The sequence below is a fragment of the Muscardinus avellanarius genome, assembly GCF_963383645.1.
Source record: "Muscardinus avellanarius genome assembly, chromosome: 3".
NCBI lineage: Eukaryota > Metazoa > Chordata > Mammalia > Rodentia > Gliridae > Muscardinus > Muscardinus avellanarius.
In genome coordinates this window covers 115,594,653-115,612,200 of record NC_137788.1, presented here as the reverse complement: position 1 = coordinate 115,612,200, position 17,548 = coordinate 115,594,653, and the positions used below count along the sequence as shown (strand labels likewise).

Below are 17,548 nucleotides of genomic sequence, written 5' to 3'. Positions count from 1 at the left end.
TGTAATCCCCGCGCTTGGGAGGCGGAGACAGGAGGATCGCACGGGTTCCAAGCCAGCCTCAGCTACTTAGTGAGGCTCTCAGCGACTTAGTGAGATCCTGTTTCCAAATAAAATATAAAATAAGTCTGGGAGTACAGCCCGGAGGTAGAAAGCCTCTGGGTTCCACCTCCAGTACCACACACACACACAAAAAGACAGGATCATGCTACATGGTTAAAAGACAAAACATAAACAAAAATGAGAAAAAATAAATAAAAATAAATTCCAGACTGTGCTCAGGAGCTGAAGATAAATGAGCTCCTGCCTGGAGAAACGCAGAATCCAGAGGAGATAAGAGACCCACTATAAACGGTGCATCCAAATCCGTGCAGGTGGATGTGTGAGCGGAGGGGAGGGTGGATGTTCACTGCTTAAAGTGAGGCCAAGTCTTGATAACGTTGTACAGAGCCTGCCCAGGGGACAGAGTATTGGCCACATCACTGTGGCCCACCAGTAGGTAGTTGGGGGCCAGATGCCCCTTGGTCACAGCACACTGGATCAGGTCCTGGGCCGCCTCCAGCGCGCTGGCATTGGGCGGGGTCCCTGCAAAACACAGCCGGCCCATCAGACATAGGATGTCAGGGTGCCCTGCCCAGGACAGAACAAGCCGTTGAGGCTGCCACCCCCACCCCTCAGTGCCACCAACAGCTCATTAGTATAGTCCACTGGTCCAGCCACTCAAGAGACAGACTGAAAACCAGGTGAGGACTTCAAGAGCATTGGTGCCTACACCGTCCTGACTCAAAGGGGCTGAGCCCGGGACCATAAATTCAGTTCTTCCGAGGATGCATGAAATCTTCTCCTGCTATAAAAGTTTAACCTGGTAGTTCGCTTCGAGGAGCAGTTTAGCCACCCATAAGATATTTGACGATGTCCAGAGATAGTACTGATCATCAAAACTGAGGGATGGGGCTAGGTGTGGTGGCACACACCTGTAATCCCAGTACTTGGGAGGCTGAGACGGGAGGATCACAGATTCGAGGACAGCTTCAGCAATGCAATTTATACTCTCAGACCTTTTTTTTTATATTTTATTTGGAAACAGGGTCTCACTAGGTTGCTGAGAGCCTCACTAAGTAGCTGAGGCTGGCTTGGAACCCGTGCGATCCTCCTGTCTCAGCCTCCCAAGCGCGGGAATTACAAGTGTGCGCTACCACGCCCGGCTTCAGCAATAAAATTTAATAAGACCCAACAAACCAAGTGAGACCTGGTTTCCAAAACAATATATATATATATATATATATATATATATATGGCTGTAGTGTGGAGGTAGACCATCATTTATAGCCCCTGGCTATAAATATGCTCCAGTCCAGAGCTCTAAGCAGGGACCATCTGCAATGAGAAGTCTCAGTGCTGAGTCCGGGTTCATCCACACTTTGATGGGTAAGGTGGAGTGGTCCTAGGTTGTTGCCATGGTAACCAAGAAAGGATGCCCCTGCAGAGATGAACTAAGACTCTTCCCAAAGACCCCCTGATGTCTTTGTCTGCCATGTCAGACACTGTCCCTCAAATACCACACAACGACCACGACCACAACCACCCCAAATACCCCCTTACCTGTAAAGGTGCCCATGAACGCAACGCCCAAGGCAATGTCGTTGTAGCCTGGGGCGCCAGAGCCTTGGGCAGTCCAGCCCACCCCTTCATAAATAACGCCATCCTGGCCCACAAGGAAGCTAGAGGAACACAGAGGGAGATGGAGACTCAGTCTAGACCTCCTGCCCTCGTTAATTCTCGCCTGTCTTCATTCATCAGACATTCTCTATTAAGTTCTAAGCACTGAGTCATAGAAACAAGGAAGACAGGCTCCTTGCCAGCCCTTTGCTGGTAGCCAGTTTGGGCGGATGGAAGAGGGAACCCTGGCTTATAGCATCTCGCAGATTTCTTTTTTTTCTTTTTTCTTTTTTGTGGGTCCAGGGATGGAACCCAGGGGCATTCAACCTCCGAGCTACACCCCCTGCCGTATTTTTTTATTCTTTATTATGAAACAGGGTCTCACTGAGTTGCAGAGGGCCTCACTAAGTAGCTGAGGCTGTCCGCGAACCGCGATCCTCCTGTCTCAGCCTCCCTAAGGCTGGGATTACAAGCGTGCGCCACAACACCCAGCCAGTCTGCGCTTTCTAGTTGGGTCCTGACAAGGGCTTTGTACGCCTAGCAAGGGGCCTCTTTTCTGATTTGCTCTATGGGTAATGGAGCCTCTGATATCCGATCAAGGTCTCAAAGCCAGATTCAGGGAGGATTAAAGTTTTTTTTGTTTTTTTTTTTTGCGGTACTGGTGGGGATGGAACCCAGGGGCATTCTACTTCCGAGCTACACCCCAGCCCTATTTTTATTCTTTATTTTGAAACAGGGTCTCACTGAGTTGCAGAGGGCCTCACTAAGTAGCTGAGGCTGTCTGTGAACCGCGATCCTCCGGTCTCAGCCTCCTGAATGCTGGGATTACAAGCGTGCGCCACCACGCCCAGCTTATTTCTTATTCTTTATTTTGAAAAAGGGTCTCACTGAGTTATAAAGGGCCCCACTACATAGCTGAGGCTGTCCACAAACTGCTATCCTCCTGTCTCAGCCTCCCCCAAAAATACTGGGATTATGAATGTGTCCCATCATCCTGGGCTCTCATGGAATTTTGAGAACCATTCAGACTAAACTGGATGAGAAAAGAGAAAGAAAAAGAAAATTCTCCTCTCCCAAGAGGTCAGTGTGTTCTTTATTAAAGAATTACAGATGCCATCGGGCGTGGTGGGCACACTTGTAATCCCAGTACTTAGGAGGCTGAGACCAGAGGATCACGGTTCGCAGACAGCCTCAGCTACTTAGTGAGGCCTTCAGCAACTTAGTAAGACCCTGTTTCAAAATAAAGAATAAAAAATAGGGCAGGGGGTGTAGCTGGGAGGTCGAATGGCCCTAGGTTCCATCCCCAGCCCCCCCAAAAAAGGGGTGGGGCACATTTGGCAGCACCACTAGACCCTTAGCTACCTCCCAACTGAGACCCACCGGGGCTGGCTGGGACTCAGTAAATGTCTGTCTCCTCGTCCTCAGCCTTCAGGCGCTCAGTAAGAGGCGTCGGTCCCTGGATCCACTTACTTATACCCGATGTCGCACTCATGGAGTCTGTCGGTGAAGAGGGACTGCAGATCGTGGACCAGCAGTCGGCACTCCGCGGACTCGCCGCACGTCCGGCTGGCCGTGTGGAGGATGATGAGGTACTTCGCAGGGAGGGTCATCTTGGGGCAGTGGCTGTCTCTGGCCCCCCAGGCAGACCGTGGGACGATGCTGGGGCAGGCTGGGGTGGGAAATACAAAGGAAGGCTGGCGATGGTGGTGGCGGTGGTGTGTGATACTTGGGATGGAACCAAGGGCCATTCTACCTCTAAACTACACCCCCAGCCATATATATATTTATCTATTTATTTATTTAGTTTTGGGTTTTTTGTTTTTTGTATTTTTGTTTGTTTGTTTGTTTGTTTGTTTGTTTTTGGTGGTACTGAGGATGGAACCCTTCTCCGGGCTACACTCCCAGACCTATTTTATATTTTTATTTGGAAACAGGGTCTCTTTGTTGTTGTTGTTGTTGTTGTTGTTGTTGTTGTTTGGTGGTACAGGGGTTCCTGGAAACCCTTCTACCCCTGGGTTACACTCCCAAACACCTATTTTTTATATTTTTATTTGGAAACAGGGCCTCTGAAGCCAACGAGGCTGGCTTCAAACCTGCGCAATTCTCCTGTCTCCACCTTCCAAGCGCGGGGATTACAAGCGTGCACCACCATGCCTGGCTATTTTGTTTTATTTTGAAACAGGGTCTCACTAGGTTGCTGAGAGTCTCGCTAAACTTCTGAGTCTGGCCTCAAACCTGTGATCCTCCAGTCTCAACCTCCAAGTACTGGGATTACGGGCGTGCGCCTCCATGCCAAGCTAATATTTATGTATATTGTGTTTATATGCGTGTGCATGTATGTGCATGTGTGTGGATATATAAAAAATGACTATAGACATATCTTATCCCTTTCTGCACTTTTTTTCCCTCTCTATAGCACTTTTTAATTTTTTTTTTTTTTTTTTTTTTTTTTTTTTTGGTGGTACTGGGGTTCTTGGAAACCCTTCTACCTCCAGGCTACACTCCCAGACCTATTTTAAATTTTTTTATTTGGAAACAGGGTCTCTTAAGCCAGTGAGGCTGGCTTCAAACCAGTGCCATCCTCCTGTCTCCACCTCCCAAGCTGGGGATTATAAGCATGCGCCACCACGCCTGGCCTTTTTTAAAATTTTTAGTGGTGCACTGTAGTCATGCATCTTAATGGAGTACAAGATGGTGGAGCATTCCTGCACACACCTCTCATTGAGCCCTTGCCCCATTCCTGCCCCATTCCCTCCACCTCCCTCCTTCTCACATTTGGCTTGGTGACTGACTTGTTATGTTTGTGAACGTACATCATGTACATTAGGGAATGTCCCCTTTCCCTCCTCCCGTCCCCCCTTGGTCAGGGCGCCTTATGTGCTCATCTGGCATATGTTCTTCTTCATCTAGAGTTCTTCCTATCCCTAGCACTTTTCACCGTCCAACACACCAAGTATTTACGAGTTCATTTCACCAACCATCCTTGCCCTCTGGGGTCTAGTAGGTGCTCAGCTAATGCTTACTCAATGAAGAAACGCACACACAAGTATGACCCCAACTCCGGCGCCCAGGCATCCCAGGGTGGAGGGCCCCGGACGGTCACTGCCCTCACCTCGCTGCCGAGGGGCCTTCTGCAGCGGGGCCAGGCAGCTCTCGGCCTTCACGAGGAGTGGCTGGCTGTACTGGGGGGACAGGTGGCCCTTCTGGACAGCAGACAAGATGAGATGCTTCATGGCTGCCAGGGCGGCAGGGCTGGGGCTGTGGCCTGGAAGAGAACCGCGTGTGGGGAATAAAAGATACACAGCTGTCGGAGGACAAGAAGCGTGAGCAGCTCCCCCCAGGCCGCCTGGTGAGCCCGGGGGTCTTCTGGGATGGAGCACTCAGTGGCTCTCGAACCTGCTGGAACCTTCTTTCCTTCCTCCATCGCGGAGGTTTCTTGTGGGAAGTGGCCCTTCCAGGCCCAAGCCGGGGGCTCCTCACCCACAAAACACATTCACTCCTCCCCACGAGCCTCTGAAGACCACGCTATTATGACCCCATTGTTCACAAAGTGGAACTTTGAAGCCCTCAAATACAACATGTTCAAAATCCCCAGCCAACAAGAGGCGGTGAGAAGCTGTTTTTAAAATCTGTTAAGTGGAGGCCGGGTGTGGTGGCGCACGCTTGTAATCCCCGCGCTTGGGAGGCTGAGACAGGAGGATCGCACAGGTTCTAAGTCAGCCTCAGCTACTTGGTGAGGCTCTCAGCAACTTAGACCCTGTTCCCAAATAAAGTATAAAATTGGTCTGGGAGTATAACCTGGAGGTAGAAGGCCTCTGAGTTCTATGCCCAGTACCACCAAAAATAAATAAATACATACATACATAATGGTTCGCAGCCAGCCTCAGCTACTTAGTGAGGCCCTTTGCAACTCACTGAGACCCTGTTTCAAAATAAAGAATAAAAAAATAGGGCCGGGGGTGTCTCTCAGAGGTAGAATGCCCCTGGATTCCATCCCCAGTACCGCAAAAAAAGAAAAAAAATGCATAGAAAGCCGGGCATGGTGGCACATGCCTGTAATTCCCATACTTGGGAAGATAAGACAGGAAGATCACAGGTTTGAGGCCAGTCTTGAAAATTTAGCAAGATCTGGTCTCAAAACCAAAAGGGCTGGGGAGTGTAGCTCAGTAGTAGAGCACCTGTGGGTTCAATCCTCAGTACAATAAGTAAGTAAGTAAGTAAATAAATAAATAAATAAATAAATAAATAAATAAATAAGAGAGAAGTATGGAAAATCTAGGGGTAAGAAACGGAAGGAAGAACTGTGGGTGCAGGACAGGAAATCAGAAGCCCAGCCCGCAGCTATACAGAGAGTCAGGCTGGGCGTCACACAGGCTTGTAATTCCAGTACTTGGGAGGCTGAGACCAGATGATCATGCAGGTTCGAAGCCAGCCTCAGCTATTTAATGAGGCACTTGGCAACTTAGTGAGACCCTGTTTCCAAAAAATATATAAAATAGGTCTGGGAGTATAGCCCGAAAGTAGAAGGCTCCTGGGTTCCATCCCCAGTACCAAATAATAATTAATAATAATAATAATAATAATAATAATAATAATGTCAGTAGTGAAGAGGAAGCCATGACCACGACCATCATTCACATAGGGGTAGCAGCGGGATCCCGGGTCTTCCCAGGGGGACGAGCAGGAGAACACACTTGGGGAGAGAAGATGCCACGCATCTCTGCTTAGGTGACTACTTAGGTGGCTACTGTGGAGATGGAGGAGCGAGCCGGAGCAGCTGGAGAAGGACCACTGCGGAGCCATGCTGTGAGGGTCAGGAGAGAAGAGAACTCCAAGAGAGCGGATCTTTGGAGAAGACGGAGCAGGCGCAGGGCGGACACGGAGCAGAAGCGCACTTTCTGGAAAAGGGCCAGCTGGGGTGACCGTTACCTTCCTTGGTGCCGAAGAAGGTGACGCCCAGGGAGATGTTGTTGTAGCCCTGCGTGTGCAGCCCTTGCACATTCCAGCCGACACCTTCATACACCCGGCCATCATCCCCAACCAGGAAGCTGCCGAGCGAGGAGACACACGGTCACAGCCCTGGGAGAGGAGACCGCTTACCCAGGCTCCAGATGGAGACCGGCTGGAGCCCTGTGCGCTGGGAGGAATTTGCGTGGATTCTCCCCAAGGATGCAAGGGCAGGGTCCCTAACATTCAAAAGGACCCGCTCCTGTTCTCTCGACATTCCCCCTCCTTGCTCAGACACCCAAGTTGTATATTAAAGCATCCTATGGACTGCGAAGAAGAACAGATCCTGAAACTTCCATGGTAAATAATATCGACCCAAGCACACCGTGCCAGGGTGTCCTCGGGGGCCACGCTCCTGGAAACGTGGTTCTCCTTCGGACTCCAAAAATGCAGGCTGCCCTGTGACCCCCAGGCGGGCTGGCCATTGGCTCTCTCTGCAGGGTGACCGTGAGACCGGGCAGTGCATGTGGGAAGTGATCCCAGAAACCAGAGTGTGTGTTTTTGGGGGGCAGTCAGGTGTGAGCAGCTGGACTGGCTTCCCAGTGGCCACCAGGGGGCAACCTTGCCACCACCCACAGTCCTTCAGAGGAGCTGTGTAAAGGCTCTTCCAAGATGTCCATGGCACCCACCTGTAATCCCAGAAGTTGGGAGGCCGAGACAGGAGGATCGCAACTTTATTTTTTTTTAGTACCGGGGGGTCGAAATCTGGGGCATTCTACCTCCGAAATACACCCCAGCCCTATTTTTTATTCTTTATTTTGAAACAGGGTCTCACTGAGTTGTGGAGAGCCTCACTAAGTACTAGCTGAGGCTGTCCTTGAACCGCGATCCTCCTATCTCAGCCTCCCAAATGCTGGGATTATAAGCTTGCGCCACCACACCCGGCTGAGGATCACAAATTTAAGGCCAGCCTCAGCAACTTAGTGAGACCCTCAACAATTTAGCAAGAATCTCTTTCAAAATAAAAAGGACAGGGGCTGTAGCTCAGAGGTAGAAAGCCCCTAGGTACCAACCTCTAGAACCACAAAATTTTAAAATGTCCTTCAGAGCCAGGCGTGGTGGCGCACGCTTGTAATCCCAGCATTTGGGAGGCTGAGAAAGGAGGATTGCGCAGGTTCAAAGCCAGCCTCAGCCACTTAGTGAGGCCCTTTGCAATTCAGTAAGCCCCTGTTTCAAAATAAAGAATAAAAAATAGGTCTGGGGTAGAATGTCCCTGGGTTCCATTCCCAGGACCGCAAAAAAGTAAAAAATAAAAAAATTAAAATGTCCTTCAGAGGTGCTAGGAACTGAGAAGATTCTCACCAACTTGTCCCCATCCAGGCCTTGGGGGTGGGGATGTGGGGACGCCGGGCTCCAGATAGGTTACCTCCTGATGGACCGCCCACCAAGGTGCCCATGGTATGGGGAGCGTGCTGTGAGCTAAGACACACTCTTGACCCACTTCAGGCTTCACAAATCTGCAGCTGAGGCCTTGCTAGAAGACCCGACAACCTTCCAGCCTTGGAGGCAGGTTTATATTATATATTATCATATTATTATTATAATAATATTATAAGCCAGGCGTGGTGGTGCACGCTTGTAATCCCAGCATTTGAGAGGCTGAGACAGGAGGATCGCAGGTTTGTGGCCAGGCTCAGCTACTTGGTGAAGCCCTCGCAACTTAGTAAGACCCTGTTTCAAAATATAGAATAAAAAAATAGGGCTGGGGGTGTAGCTCAGAGGTAGAATGCCCCTGGGTTCCATCCCCAGTACCACAAAAAATAATATATTATTATCATTATTGATATATAATAGTATATGTTGAACATATATGCGTGTGTGTGTGTGTGTGTGTGTGTGTGTGTGTGTGTGTGTGTGTATCTTTGACTACTTAAACATTCATGACAGCCGGGCGTGGTGGCGCACGCTTGTAATCCCCGCGCTTGGGAGGCAGAGACAGGAGGATCGCGCAGGTTCGAAGCCAGTTGCGCGCTCTGGCTTAGGAGACCCTGTTTCCAAATAAAAATGTAAAAATAGGCCTGGGAGTGTAGCCCAGAGGTAGAAGGGCTTCCAGGAACCCCAGTACCACCAAAAAATAAGAAATAAAAATAACAAATAAACATTCATGACAAACCTACAAAACTATGACCCAGAAAACAAGGGAAGCAGACAAGGAGGCGTGGGGAGCCCTAGGCGACCTCATGTCTGGAGACCTGGGTGGCCTCTTACTTGTAGCCCACGTCGCACCCGCTGTTGTTCTGAACGTGATGGGCCCGCAGTTCCCGCAGCCTCTGACTGCAGGCAGCCTGGTCCTGGCACTCCAATCCGGGGATGTGGTGTATGACAAGGACGTCCACTGGTGTGGCCAGCCAAGATGTACAGCCAACAGCTCCTGCCCCCCACTCCTTGCGAGGGACCATGAAGAAGACATCTGTGGGGAGACCATGAGACGTCACCCCGGGGTCGCCACATTAGCCACCCGGGCTGCACGTGCCGGTCTGGGCTGCATCTTCTGCGAGGTGGCGAAAGGAGGAGCATTAGGAGAAGGCAGGTCCCCCTCCCCTGTCACCTCCATATCTGCCTGTCTCCCGTGATCACCCCGAAGGCAGGATCCGCACCTGCCAGGAAGCCTGGATGCCTCGCTCCCTGTATTACTTGACAAGCACAACTTGGAAGAGAAAAGGTTTATGTGGGCACATAGTTTCCAAGGCCCAGTTCATGGCTGGTAGGCTCCAAGGCAGAAAAGCTCCTTTTAGCACCAGAAGCAGAGAAAGCCAAAAGAAGGAGGCCAAGGACATCCATCGCCATAAGGCCAGGCCCCCGTGCTCCTGTCTGCAACTGCACCCATCCCATGCGGCCCCGCGGAGCTGGAAATCATCAAGGGCCCCTCGAGAAACCCATCCGTCCCCAGCTTCCTCACCATCCGGACCCAGTCTGCCCTTCTCGAGTTGCCGGGAGATGTTGGTGAGCAGGCCCTGCAGTCCCTCTGATGCCTGACTCATTTGGGTTTTGTTCCAGGAGACACCTAGAAAGGAGCATTGGGGTTTGCACTGGTCTCCCCAGCCCCTCCAGAAAGCCCTCGGGCTGACCAGAGGGCGTCCACTAAGAGCAGTGGGCAGCCTGGTCTTCTCCAATGCCCAGTCCCATAACCACTGCAGGATGGTGGTAACCACAAAGGGCGGAGACTCAGAACTAGTGAACTATCCTCATGTGCCACCTCTAAACATAGGATTGGCAAAAACAACTGGGAAATGTATCCGGGCATATCAATGAAACAGAGTCCCCTTCTGTGTGAATTTCGTCTAGTGGAAGTGATGCGGAGAAAGTGTGGGAAAGAGATGAGGATGATACCCATGGATCGGGCCAGTTCCTGAATGATCGGGGCACATCTGCTAAGTCTATGAGCCTGTGAGAGGAACCGGGGGTACGGGCATGGGGCATCAGTTGATGTATCTCACCTCCAACAAATGTCTTTCTATCCCCAGGGCGCTTTCGCTTATTGACAAGCATGGCCCTTATTTACAAGCATGGCCTGCAGTCAGGTGAGACTCTGATTCACATAACAATAATCCAGCGCTTCCATTTCTTTGCTTTTATTGCCCAAAACTGTGCATTATCTCACTTTATCCTTGCAACAAGTTTAAGATACCAGTAGCCTTATCTCAATTTCCAGGTCAAAACATTAAGGCCAAAAGAGCCAAGTAACTTATTTAAAATTATTACTGTGCCGGGCGTGGTGGTGCACGCTTGTAATCCCCGCGCTTGGGAAGTGGAGACAGGAGGATCTCGCTGGTTCGGAGCCAACCTCGTTGGCTTAAGAGACCCTGTTTCCAAATTTTAAAAATATAAAATAGGTCCCAGTATTTGGGAGGCTGAAACAGGCGGATCGCGGTTCGCGGACAGCCTCAGCTACTTAGTGAGGCCCTTTGCAACTCAGTGAGACCCTGTTTCCAAATAAAGAATAAAAAATAGAGCTTGGGGTGTAGCTCAGAGGTAGAATGCCCCTGGATTCCATCCCCAGAGCCACAAACAAGGGGAAAAAAAAGAATTACAATTATAAAACTTTAGAATAATCCTCAGGTATTCTTTAGGCCAAAGAAAACTTACCCCAAACCTGGAGGCCCAGAGCAAAGAGGAGGAGAATCCAGAGGGGCATCCTCCCGCGGGCCGGACGCTGAGCGTGGTAACCCTGGGAGACGCTGATGGTTCACAAGGCCGCGCTCCTGCGAACAGAGCACCCCACACTGCATGGGGCCCCTGTCTCCCTTCCCTGAGGGCCTTGGAGGGCCGGGCTGGGGCTTCTCGGGGTGACCCTGCAGGTGGCGTGTGCGCGGCCTCCTTGTCCTGTTACCCTGGCAACTCCATCTCACTGAGCACCTACTGTGTGCATGGCCTTTGTGGGTGCTGGTACACGCGGTCCTAGGTGATCCTACCACCAATGCTGTAATGCAGGATGGCCAACACCCATTTCTCTAGACGAGGGAATTGAGCCCAGCCAAGAGCTCCAAACTCACCTGGGCGAGGGGGAGTAACTGCGGAGAAGTCCTTCCCTGTAGGAATCTAGGAATCTGGAGAGGCAGGGATGCGGGGTCTAGGGCAGAAGAAATCTGATCTTCAGCCTCTATCTGGTGGAGTCCAGCTCCTCCTTTGGGAGAGAGCTGCCAAAGCAAAACCTCAGACTCAGAAATACCTGTGGACCCTGCGGGGTCGCAGCCCGCCTCAGGCTGCAGCCCGCCGGCCTCTCATTGGCTGGCGCTCGCTCCTCCGCTCGGCCCCGCCCCTCCTGCGCCCTTCGCGCTCCCGGACACTAGAGGGCGCTCGCTCCCCGGGGCGCCGAGACCCGGGCTCCGCTTCCCGGGGACCAGAAGAAACACCTGCAGCCCCAGCAAAAGATGGAGAGCGAAATCCGAGGCGCTGAGCCGGCTCCGTGCACAGCACTGAGAAGAACCCAGAGAAATCAGACTCGGGCTGGGCGCAGCTCGGGGCCCTCCCGGTGAATAAGCCCAGGCGCCTCCTCCCCGGGAAAGGACACAATTGCCCAACCCTCCCTGGGCTCCTTCCTGGTCCCCAGCCGACCTGGGGATGCCTGTGGGCGCCAGGGGACTTCCCGCCTGTGGACACAGATCCGGGCCAGGATTCTGAAAGCCGAGGACTGGGCTCAACACCGACACCCCCACCCTGCCCGTGCCCCCCGGGGGTCTCCAGCAGGAAGGAGGGAGACAAATAGAACGCTTCTTTCCCAACAGACAATGGGAATTAGCTCACTGTGCTAATTCTAACCCATAGCCCCATGGCCTGCACAGGCATCACCTTCCTCGACCACACCCCACCCTTCCTTGGCAGGAAGCTGGCCCTGCCAGAGGAAGCTCCCAGCAAGGTGCCATCTCCATGGGGGCCTGCAGGGTCTCCCAGCCACAAGGGGTGGGGACGCTCCGAGACTCTGAGGCAATGCCCACACCCAAAAATGTTGCCCTTGGTGGGCACAGAAAAGCTCTCTAAAAGGGGCCCTTGGGTGCTCGCCAGCTTCACCCACTCACTGTTGTCCCCCGCCCTGCGCCCGGCCCAGGCCGGAGTCATGAGACCAACCAGGGGCTGCTGAGCTCTGCCCAGGCAAAGTGCAAAGTGCAGGTGGGCAGGAGACCCAGGTGGAGATCAGATCAGAAGCCCAGTGGTGGGCAGAGGGGTGCACGCTGTCATCCCAGAACTCGGGAGGCCGAGAAAGGAGGATCGCAGGTTCAAGGCCAGCCTCGGCAACTTAGAAAGAGCCCTCCAGCAACTTAGCAAACCCTGTTCCAAAATATATATATGTATATATACACATATACATATATACATATATATACATATACACATATATACATATATACATATATGTGTATATTATATGTGTATGTGTGTGTGCGTGTGTGTTTGTATGTATATATATATATATATATGGCTGGGGGGTGTAGCTCAGAGGTAGAATGCCCCTCGGTTCAATCCCCAGTACCACGTTCTCAACCTCCTCCCCACAAAAAAAAAAAAAAAAAAAAAAAAACCTGTAGCCCAGGGCGAGTACTGCAGGATGCTGGAGTTTCCCACGGATCCTGAATTCTAAGATTCAACAAATATCCTCAACAGGATCCTGCTGAGTTTTTGAGTTCTCAGGCCGACTCGCCGAGGAGGCCGCGGGCCGGCACCCGGGAGAATGGAGGGAGGGAAGAGGGCTGGGGCGGGAGACCCCAGGGCAGGGCAGGGTCGCCGGCCCACACCGCCGCAGACCCCGGGGCGCGGGCCGAGCTCCCGAGACAACCCCCCAGGGCAGGGCAGGGGTCGCCGGCCCACACCGCCCTGCGCACCGAGGGCTAAAGCCCCAAGGGGACGCCCGGGGCGGGACGCGCCCTGACCGCCGGCAGCCGAGCCCCGCGGACCCGGCGCCGCCCCAGCTGGCCCCTCATTGGCTGGCGCCGCCCTTCAGCCTCAGGCCCCGCCCCTTCCGGTCTCCGCGCTCCCCGGCGCTAGAGGGCGCTCTCCTCCGAGAGTCTGTGGGACTCCAAGGTCCTCAGGGTTTCTCAAGTCAAACCTCTCCAGAATAAGGTGGCACCCGGCTGCACTAGCATCCCCAGCCCTTTGTATTTTTTTTTTTTAATTGGTAGACAGGGTAAGTTGCCAAAGCTGGCCTCCAATTTGCAATCCTCCTGCCTCAGCCTTCGGAGTAGCTGGGATTACAGGCACCATGCCCAACTGCATCTAAGAATATATATATATATATATATATATATATATATATATATATATATATATATATATATATATATATATTTTTTTTTTTTTTTTTTCGGTACTGGGGATGGAACCCAGGGGCATTCGACCTCTGAGCTACGCTCCTAGCCCTATTTTTTAGTCTTTATTTTGAAACAGGGTCTCATGCCGGGTGTGGTGGCGCACGCTTGTAATCCCCGCGCTTGGGAGGCAGAGACAGGAGGATCGCGCAGGTTCGAAGCCAGCCGCGCGCGCTGTCTTAGGAGACCCTGTTTCCGAATATAAAATGTAAAAAGAGGTCTGGGAGTGTAGCCCGGAGGTAGAAGGGCTTCCAGGAACCCCAGTACCACCAAAAAAAAAAAAAAGAAAGAAAGAAAGAAAGAAAGAAAGAAAGAAAGAAACAGGGTCTCACTGAGTTGTAAAGGGCCCCACTAAGTAGTAGGTAAGGCTCTCCTCGAACCCCGATCCTCCTGTCTCAGCCTCCCAAATGCTGGGATTACAAATGCAGGCCACCTCGCCTGGCTTATGAATATTCTTCATGAAGCAGGAGAATGGTTCATTTTATTAAACCCCAGTCCTGGTTCCTTCAAGGAGCAGCACTTATGTGGTTGAGTTGGAAGGAAGCGGAACCAACTTTCTCTTTTCATGAAACACCATTTTTATTTGAAGAACAGACAGCAGCCAAACTGTGTGTTTATGCTGGATGCATGGCGGGCATTTTCTTAAAAAGTGGACAAAATGAAACTTTTTTTTTTTTATTGGTGCACTGTATTCATACATCATAGTGGGATACAAACTTTTGTAGACATACATGCACACATCGCCCAGTCAGCCCCCACCCGATCCCCACCCCGTTCCCTCCCCATCCCTCCCTCCCATGCTTGGCTTAGTGGTTGACATCTAGTATTATAGCAATTTATCCAAAATTAAAAATGATAATCTCACATAACAGTTTCATTTGTCTGATACCAAGCTTTTGATGACTTAAAGATAACATTTCAATATTTCTTTTTGCTTTCTTTCTTACCAGAGAATATTTTTTTCTATTTTTTTAGGTGAAACTATCATATATTTATATATTTATTTTTCAGAAAAAAATCTATCCTAATATGGAATATGGACTCTAGATACCCAAAACGATCTTGAAAAAGAACAAAGCTAGAAGATATATGTTTTCTGATTTCAAACCATATAAAGCTACAATAATTGAAATGGTATAGTACAGTTCTAAAGGCAGATATATAAACCATTGGAGTTAAATACAAGCCTAGAGCTAAATTCTTCCCTATATTGTCAAGTTATTTTTGACAAGGTTTCCACGAACATTTGGTGGTGGAAATAATAATCTTTTAACTAAATATTGTTGAAAAATAATAATTACATGAAAAAGAATAAAATTGGACCCTTACCTAATCCCATATACAAGTATTAACTCAAAATAGATAAAAGACCTAAATATAAATCTTAAGACTATAAATTTTTAGAAGAAAATCTGGGTCATAAAACCTCACAACATTGAAATTGGCAGTGATTTCTTGGATATGATTTCAATAGCACAGGCAACAAAAGGGTAAACAAACTTCCTAAAAAATAAAAAGAATATTGTATATCCAAAGACAATGTAAACAGAGTTAAAAGTTACTAATAGAATTGGATAAAATATTTCCAAATGCTATATCTGAAGGTATATTAATATTCCAACTAGAAATCCTAAAAATTAACAACAATAAAGGCAAACAATACCATTTAGAGATAGGTAAAAGACTAACATAAGTAATGAATCTCCACAGATAACCGATCTTAGTTGACTGTTGGATGGAAACTCTTGTTTCTCTGGTTCTGGTGAGTGTTACCTATTTCTTCTTTGTAGTTAATCTCTTTGAGTATTTTCTCTAGTGCTGGTTTTGAAGACATAAATTCCTTCAGTTTCTGTTTGTCATGGAAGCTTCTTATTTCTCCATCTAATTTGATAGAAAGTTTTGCTGGGTAGGAAATTTTTGGCTGGAAGTTGTTTTCTTTCAGAGTTTGGAATATGTTACTCCAAGCCCTTCTGGCTCTCATGACTTGGTTTGGGAAGTCTGGAGTGATTCTAATTGGTTTGCCTCTGAATGTCACTTGGCCCTTTGTTTTTGTTGCCTTTAAGATTCTCTGCTTGGCTTCCACATTGGTCATTTTGACAATTTGTGGTGTGGGGATCCTCTTCTCTGATCCTGTCTAAAGGGAGTTCTATAAGTTTCCTGGACCTTTGTATCAACCTCTTGCTCTATGTTTGGAAAATTTTCTGCTATTACTTCCTTGAAGAGATTGTTGATCCCTTTGGTTTCACTTTCTTTTTCCTCCTCTATTCCAATTATTCTTAGGTTAGCTCTCTTAAAATGGGCCCATATTTCTTCAATGTCAGATTACTGCTGTTGGATATTTTTTTTCTAGATTAGAAACTATGCGTTAATTTTTGGAATGATCATCTTCTAAGAGCGAGATTCTGTTCTCCATGTGGTCTAATTGGTTGTTCGTGCTTTGAATTGAGGCCTTTACTTCATTAATTGCATCCTTTATCTCTTTTTGGCTCTCTCTGAGTTCTTTTAGAAGCACCTCTATTATTTCTACAGTTATTTTCCTGATTTGATCTTCTAGAAATCTCTGATTTTCTGTTTTATCGGGTTCTGATGTTGTGGGGTTGTGGGCATTCATTGCTCCAGTATTATTCCTCTTTCCCATGATTTAGGAAGTTTGTGCCTTCTCTGGGTTCTTCCCTTGGGTCACTATGACTTCACTTAAGGTGTTCTGGATCTCGAGTCAGTAGTATCTCAGACCCCACTACTCCTTTACTGGGTTGTATCACAGAGTCTCCGACCCAGAGAGTCGATAGAGGCTGCTTTAGACCATGGAGGGTGCCAGGTTGCACGTTCTCCTATGGTGTGATATCTCTGCCACCGCCCCTCCCCCACTGGGTCAAGTCCCAGGGAGTACAGTACTGGGATTTCTCCTCTGGGGCCCGCAATTTGACTCACTGTTCTTGAGTTCGCAGATGTAGCTGTACTGGACTCGGGTATTCGCTGCTGCTGCCACCGGTGGCAATATGGTGCCGCTGCTACGCCCATGGCCATGAGGCTGGCTTATTTCTTCTTGGTTTTGAGTTCCACTCTGAGTCCCTGCAGTGTGTACTGAGCTCAGCCACTGGGAGCTTTAGATGCTCCCTGTGCTGAAAAATACCGCCTGGCTGTTCTGCAGCGGCTCACCTCGACTTGCTGTAGCCATCTGGTGAACTCGCCGCTGCCGCCGGCAGTATGGCACTGCTGTGGCGTCCTCAGGCATGAGGCCGGTGTATCTCCTCTGTGGCTCTGAGCTCTGTTCTCAGTCCGCTTTCTCTCTGGAGCCTGGTGATTTTTTTGTTTCTCTGGTGATGGTGTTTTCTGGCTATGAAAGGCGCTGATTTTGTGGTAATGGAGATTGGTTGTTAGCGGGGCTCTTAAGCCTCGCTTTTCTCGGTCACCATCTTCCCGGAAGTGCAAAAAAGAAACTTTAATGTCAAGGAAAACAACTAATGTATTTGGTTTGCTTAATAAAATTGGAGATTGCAAGCAAAAATCAGAATTTTGGAAAATTTATGTCCACTACTAATACTTAAAGACTTTATTGATATCAACAGCAATTTTACCAAATGTGGTGTATGTATATAAACATATACATATAAGTATATGCATGCAATATATATATATATATATATATATATATATATATATATATTAGAACATGAAATATATCCACACTTAGAAGATATGCTTATCGCAGTGAATCACTATTTCCCAAAAGACCAGTATACGGTGTTACAGAGTCATACTTGGATACAAGATCCATTCAAGTTTCAAGATAGGCCAATTGATTCTAATGAAACCCAATACAAAGAATTTATTCATATGGCTCCAGGTTCAACATTGCAAATACCCTCCAAGCATTTTTTTACTTGTTGAGTTTTGGTGTAGAATTAAAAAGAATATCTAGCTAGGTGTGGTGGCACACGCATGTAATCCCAGCATTCAGGAGGCTGAGACCGGAGGATCGTGGTTCACGGACAGCCTCAGCTACTTAGTGAGGCCCTCTGCAACTCAGTGAGACCTGGTTTTAAAATAAAGAATAAAAAATAGGGCAGGGGTGTAGCTCAGAG

General features: G+C 49.1%; 1 protein-coding gene across 1 annotated transcript; it reads right to left on the bottom strand.

Moving 5' to 3' along the window:
- Positions 1–403: 403 nt before the first annotated feature.
- PGLYRP4 (peptidoglycan recognition protein 4) lies at positions 404–11,926 on the bottom strand (the record flags this gene model as incomplete). The annotated part of the gene is made up of 11 exons (XM_080691588.1): positions 404–582; positions 1,600–1,718; positions 3,127–3,325; positions 4,769–4,921; positions 6,586–6,704; positions 8,872–9,073; positions 9,563–9,667; positions 10,750–10,756; positions 11,157–11,287; positions 11,382–11,516; positions 11,923–11,926. The coding sequence occupies 11 exons, from the start codon at positions 11,924–11,926 to the stop codon at positions 404–406; spliced, it is 1,353 nt and encodes a 450-aa protein (XP_080547714.1).
- Between the last annotated feature and the right edge of the window lie 5,622 nt (positions 11,927–17,548).